This window comes from Fundulus heteroclitus, unplaced genomic scaffold (assembly GCF_011125445.2).
Source record: "Fundulus heteroclitus isolate FHET01 unplaced genomic scaffold, MU-UCD_Fhet_4.1 scaffold_107, whole genome shotgun sequence".
Lineage (NCBI taxonomy): Eukaryota > Metazoa > Chordata > Actinopteri > Cyprinodontiformes > Fundulidae > Fundulus > Fundulus heteroclitus.
The window spans coordinates 519,036-525,919 of NW_023396520.1; the positions used below are offsets into that span (position 1 = coordinate 519,036).

The 6,884-nt window shown below is 39.0% G+C and overlaps 1 protein-coding gene across 1 annotated transcript; it reads left to right on the forward strand.

Annotated features, from left to right (window-relative positions):
• Positions 1 to 853: 853 nt before the first annotated feature.
• On the forward strand, positions 854 to 6,482 carry ajm1 (apical junction component 1 homolog). Its single transcript, XM_036128682.1, has one exon. It carries the CDS (start codon positions 1,365 to 1,367, stop codon positions 4,629 to 4,631), a length of 3,267 nt encoding a protein of 1,088 aa, XP_035984575.1. The 5' UTR covers positions 854 to 1,364; the 3' UTR covers positions 4,632 to 6,482.
• Positions 6,483 to 6,884: the final 402 nt, after the last annotated feature.

The window sequence follows — 6,884 nt, forward strand, 5'->3', positions numbered from 1 at the left end:
CATATTTCTTCTATTTTAGCTTCCCTGCATTGGCTTCTTGTTAATCAAGAATATAATTTAAAATTCTCCTTCTCACGTATAAAGCCCTTAATAATCAAGCTATATCATATATCAGAGCTCTGATTACCCCAATATGTTCCTACCAGAGCACTACTTTCTACTGCAGTCACTCTCAGACTGGAGTAGAAAGTAGAACGGGAGGCCGGTCTTTTAGCTATCAGGCTCCTCTCACGTGGAACCAACTCCTAGTTCTGGTCAGTGAGGCAGACACCCTGTATGCTTTCTCAATTCAAAACGTGATTTTTTTGAATTGAGAAAGTCTCCGGGATAGGAAGCGAAACGTCTTCAAACTTCGGAAAAAGTCCAGTTGTTTTGTTTTTTACGTTACTTAAGTGCCTCAAGATGACATGTATTGTGAATTGGCGCTATATAAATAAATTGAATTGAATTCAATCGAACATAGCCATTTAAGCTTGTGAAATTTAAAATTTATTATGTACTTTGGTTCCTTAAACTGTAGATGAGTTGAGTTTAAATGTAATTCTATTTATTTAATGCAGGGGTTCCCAAACTTTTTTAGCCGTGCACCACCTTCCATGTCCCAGCCGGGTTGACGCACCCCCGAGATTGATATATATATATATATATATATATATATATATATATATATATATATATATAAACGGTTGCAGTTACAACTCAAATGTCGTAACAAACCTTCTAATTTTGAGTCTGACGTACAATTTACGCCGCAAAATACAAACACAAAGTAGTTTGATTTCTCTCAATTATCTCAATTCTCTCTCTCACTCTCTCGAGTGAGAGAGAGAGAACTGGTGAAGTAGCACAGAGTAACAATAACTCTAGCGCTCCATAAAGATGTTATTAATCAGAGAAATTTTTCTCATTGTTTCACAGCTGTTACCTTCAGTAGGTAAACACGTTCACGGCAACACACCTTGGCTCCTTGCTGCCTCTGCCTCTTTAAAATGAACTGCACGGTGCAGTCTGCGCCTGACTGAATCGCAATGAAAAGTATTACAGATCTGTGCGTGAGCAGTCAAAAAATCGCGTCCATCACCACCCCCGAAGACCAGCGGTAACGAGAGCGGTGTGCGTGTCATGCGTGTCACTGCAGTGAAGAAACTAATTTATTTTATACATGATTATTCTTATTGTTACTGGTAAATTTTACTTAAAAATGGCCTGCTATAGATATTGCCTATTTGAAATGTCTTATAATATGTCTCATTCATGAATATTAAGCTGAAAGAAAAATTATGTCAACATTGTTTTGCTTGCTTCCACAGGTAACCACAATATTGAACAAACTTCATGGAGAAAAATAAAGGAATCTCTTTAAGATGACACGCACAGACCCTCCTGATATACTGGTATCAACTGTGCATCAAGACATAAAAGTGATTCCTATATCTTCCCACTACAAGTCCTTGCAACCCTCCAAACAATGTAATTTCACAAATTACACAGCACTGGAGGACATTAAGAGCAAAGTTAGTAAGTGGCACTGTCGGACCATTCACTATAAGTCATTGGAGCACCTCAAATCAAAAAATTCAATGGAGTCCCCATACAGAAAAGCTGATCCGCATGCAGTCAACTCGGATGTTGCCTGGAATGCCCTGGGCCGACAGCAGAGATACCGTTTTTCCGCTCCAGACATTTTTACTCATAGATTAGCTCCTCAATCAGCAGCTGCAGATAGGGCGAGGGAAGTAGTTATGTCTGAAAATAAAAGAAGAACCAGGTCAAAAAGTGCCTCTCAGGTTCAGACCGGATTTACTCCTGTGGCGTTTGAAGAATCCTCATCATCAGGAAGGAAGGGAAGAGAGTCCAAGAGAGCTCTCAGAGACCCTCGCTTGAGAGCGGAAGCGTCACCACGTAGGGAGTCATCTTATGCAGCAACAAGGACTCATATGCATGAAGTTCATCCCATTAAGTTGCAGCCTCAAATCGGTGATAGCAGTAGATATTCACCACACTATGCTTATGATAAATTTGAGGACGGAAGTCTAGATAAATCAGCAACTAGCCCCCATGTTAAGTGTCGAGTGGATATTAAGCCTGACGATGCAGCATTACATCATTCAGGTCGGAAACAGACAACACCCGCAATGGACATTCCTTGGCAGAGGCACCACAGTGCTGGGAGGAGTCTTACTGTGCCACGTCATTTCTCCTACTCCAGAACTCCAACTTCCACTGACTCAATCGGTGCAGAAAGTAGGCAAGCTTATCAATATTCCCACAGCATGCCAGATAGTTACCTACAACACATGGAGCTTCCTTTACAAAGAATGCCTTCTTCTGGTAATTATTATGGTAGGGAACACAGAGCTCACTCCAGTCCTAATGTGCCAACCAAATTTTTTTATGCAGATGATGCTGCTAGATATGTCACTGCTCCTGCTCCAAAACCAGGTTCTTTTTTTCATGATGAACGTTACATACCAGGTAAAGCATACACCCCCAAAGTACAATATGTGCAAGATCCAAGAACTCGAATAGTGCATGCTGTAACTACTAGACCATATTATTCTGAAATGGAGCCCTACCCGTACTCTGTGCAGACAGGGTACCCCAAACCTTATGCAGCAAATGAGTCAGGGCCGTACATCATAAGTACACCCCCCACAAGTATAATGTATGGTGATGATCCAAGAACTTATCAAATTCAGACAGCACCACCAAGGTTTTATTATTCTAGTGACATGTATGCAGTGCCAGCAGAGCACCATGTCCCAGCAAGGGCATACTATACTGAAGGTCGAAGACATGCTAGAGTCATTCAGTCACAAGCTGATGACTGGTATGGCTCTGATGCATCTGGTTATTCTACCAATCCAGCCTCTTATGTATCTCAGATCACTCCAACCAGACTCCGACAAGAGCCTGAGCTAACGCCATGGTATACCAACCCATGTGTAGAACCTCAAAAAATAGGTACAGATTCCAAATCTTATTCAAGGTCTTGGGACAACATTCTCAACTCACGTGTAGAAAGAGAACAACCCCTTCCTGTACAGAGAGGTCAGAGCTATGATGATCTTCTGGACTCCAGGAAGCCTTCCACAGCCATAGGTGACAAACCAAAACCAGTGGTAGTCAATCTTTCTAGTTCACCAAGACGTTATGCAGCCTTATCCATGTCTGATAACTCACTTATTGACAAAAGCCCAACAGAGACAGCAAAAAGTCTCACAAGTAAACTTTGGTTTGTCACTCCTGAGATAACAATCACTGATAATGACATTAGACCAGGAAATCTTAACAAGGCTGAAGGACGGTCTGCAAGTTGGGACATTATTGACTCCAGAAACACTGAAAGTCTAGAATTGCACACTTTTGCAAGCTCAGCCAAAGAAAAGACACATGATAATGCCTCACTTCAACAAAGCCTTGAGCAGCTTGATGAGCTCCTAGCAGATCTTGTGACTGACTACAAGCCACCCAGCAGACGAACAAGTGAGGAGATTCTGGACCAGTTGAAGAAGTTGATTGATGAGGAAGAAGCAGTATCTCTATCCAGAAAATGCTCAAAGGCAGATACAGATGAACCACCACCTCTGGACAAGCAGCCAACTTCAATCAAAATTAATCCTGATGTTTTTCGTGAGATGGATGGGGCAAGTGATGCAATAAAAACTGCAGAAGAGTGCTCTCCAGATCAAAGCCCAGATGAGGATGATACAATGATGTGCTCTAACAATAAGTGCCGGAGAACAGAGACCTTATTCAATGCTTGTCTTTATTTTAAGTCCTGTCACAGCTGTTACACCTACTACTGCTCTCGGAACTGTCGTAGAGAGGATTGGGACATGCACAAAGAAAGCTGCTTGTATGGAAGAATTGGTAGTACATGCCGCCATATTATTAAACACTGCCGGGAGACTGTAGAAGTCCACAAAGCCTTCTCCCGTATTGCCAAAGTTGGCTACCTTTCTCGGGGTAGGGGGGTTCTCTTCCTTGGTTTTCCAAACCCTTCTTCATCTAGTAGCTTCCTGCAGTATGGGCTGAATAGTTTGCCAATGTCTCCTACATACCTGTCTCTTCGAGAGCTTGATAGCTTCAAGGACAACCTGGGTGAATACTGTAATGAGCTGCAGGAAGCTGGTAAAGAGTATGACCCAAATGAATGTTTCATCTTGAATGTATCCATTGCTGTGGGTGAACAGCTGCCCGATGGGCCATCGCCAAGGAATCAAGCACCAACAGTCAGAAAATATGCAAAAATTGCATTGGCTTCCTTTAGTCCTGAGAGAAAGGTTCAGAAGAAAGAGAGTGATATGGAAACACTGATCCTTACGCCACCCCCTGGAACAGCAGATATTGACATGGAAGGAGAGGAAGGTCGGAAGGCACGAGAAATCTGTTTTATCAATATACAACGTGAGCTGAGAATGAGAGGAGTTTTCCTACGCCATGAATACCCAAATGTGTATCAGCAGCTATGTGAATTTGTGGAAAGCAACAGAAGGTTCACACCTACAACTATTTATCCAATTGATAAGAGGACTGGTAAACAGTTTATGTGCATGATCATGGCTGCTTCTGAGCCCAGAACATTGGACTGGGTCGGCACACCACATCTCCTTGATGACATCATCTAAGGGCATCTTTTGTTAAAGATAGATGTGTAAAGAAATGCATAAAAATTGTTGCATAAATTTCTATTGGGCCAACTATAAACAGTTGTGCAAAGTGCAACTGTATAAACCTACCTGAATTATATACATTTATGTATGTAATTTTAATAAAGTCTGCTTGGTCAGTATTATTTGTTTTCAAAATATTTCTTATCACGTGTAGAGGAAAACTATATATTAGGTATTAATTTTAATCATAAAAACTGCTTTAAGTCTACCACAAGTTATTTTCCACGTTCTATACTGTTGAAAGACAAGTAAAAAGTGATTATAATTTTATCCTGAGCCTTTTTAAATGACGGTCTACATCTGTGTGTACAACATAAATATTTTAATATCTAACTTTAATGGTATGACATGCTGGAAATAAGAAACATTATTTTCTTAGCAACGCAAATACTTTCTATGCAAAGTTATTTCATCAATCGAGTACCACATTCCTGCAGGTGTAGCATCTGCTCTAATGTATGATTCATATATATTATCTAATACATCCTGAAGCTGGTGTAAAAAATAAAATTTTGATGGATCTGTAAATTCTTATCATGGGATATAAATGATGACTGACAAAGAAACTTCTTGTGCTGCTTGAAATATCTATTAGAAATATAAATGCCCAAGCATTTATATTGATAAGGAAAAAAGTACTCTTAAAAATGAATGGACCTTCCTGTCCAAAAGCATACTTAGAAAAACTCATATCACCATATCAGTTTCTTTTCTGTTTTTCTGTAGAAGAAAACCCTTCAGAATGGGTGTTAAAATGGTGCCAGTTACCAGCCCCGCTAGTGGTGTTGGCCTGTACTCTTCAGTTTAAACACTGTGAATAGGTGAAAGTTATCTAATACAAAAACTCCACTTGGTCAAATACCACGATATAATGCAACTTCTTTAAAATACTATTTTATGAGTTGTCTTTTTAGATATTTTCACAAATGAATCTATAGGAGTAATTGTCCTTTGAACAAAGTGAGCCAGATTTTGGCACAGTAGCTGTATGGTAGGCTTCCAAAATAGGAACAGAATAAGTTAGCTGTGTATTTGTGCTGATCTAGGTTTATTACAAGTATGATGTCCTTTTTGGTTTAGCAAATCAGAGTCATTACCTTGCTTATTAGATACAAAAATGTAGAACGTTTAATGATACTACTTAGCCATATTGCCTCACTCTTTTTTAAGGTTAACTATATCTGCTGACTGTGTATTTGTAGCATCCTAAATCTTACTTTTCCTATCAACACACCTTGAAATTGTTGCGGTAAATTGAAGAAAAAAAAGGACGTTGTTTGAATTTATTGTATGTTTGAATGCTAATATTCCTTTTTTTTAAAGATCTTTCAGCTGACATCTTTCATACATACAAATCTCAATATATCACAAATGTGTAAAATTGTTACTAATCGCAAATAAAGGCTGATCAATTGTCCTTTAGCTATATACCCTTCTCAACCTTTCTCAGAATCTGTAACACAAAATACAATGAAACTTGAGGTTTACATATTTTTTAACTTACCAAGAAAATTTGGTGTACACAATTCCTGAAAAGTTGGATGGCTGCATGTGATTTAATTTCCCTTCTCTAATCTGATCTTAACATGATGTTAGTTATTGCAACCTGCTTAATGAATGGGCTTGTGAAAGTGAATACAATGCTGTGCAAGATTTGTTTTTTTGTTTTTAGTTACCATGTTATCACAATGAGAGACCTCACTAAAATGTTTAGAAAATCCTGTAATCTTGTATTTTTTATACTTTCAACATATGTGTGTGTCTGTTTATAAACCATGTCCAATAAATGGAACAGGAACTGCCTTCTGTCTTTTCTCATGCGAACATTTGTTCAAACTTGACAGTCAATCTGTTTAATAAAGGTCTTTACAGACAAGAAGAAACTGGGAAATTAGGAGTAAGTTTTTCTTGTTGACCAGTTGAGTACCTCTGATTTTAATTTAATAACAGACCAAATATTATGGATGTTAGGTCTGTACGACAGGTAGAGCAACTGAGCAGGTGGATTCACACTGGTTACTGTATAGTGGAGTTTTTTGTTGTCTCCTTTATTACTTGGACTTCCTGTTTATGATGTCTTGCTGAAAGCAGATGTTCCTCCAAAGATTTGCCTATATTTAAACAAAAATAGCAATGTAGGTGAAACTAGCCTTTGCAACTATTGTACCCCAATGCCGTTAAAGAACATTCCTAATGTGTGCTTCTACT

Coding starts and splice junctions, on each gene's coding strand:
- ajm1 (XM_036128682.1), top strand. CDS start 1,365: ATGACACGCACAGACCCTCCTGATATACTGGTATCAACTGTGCATCAA.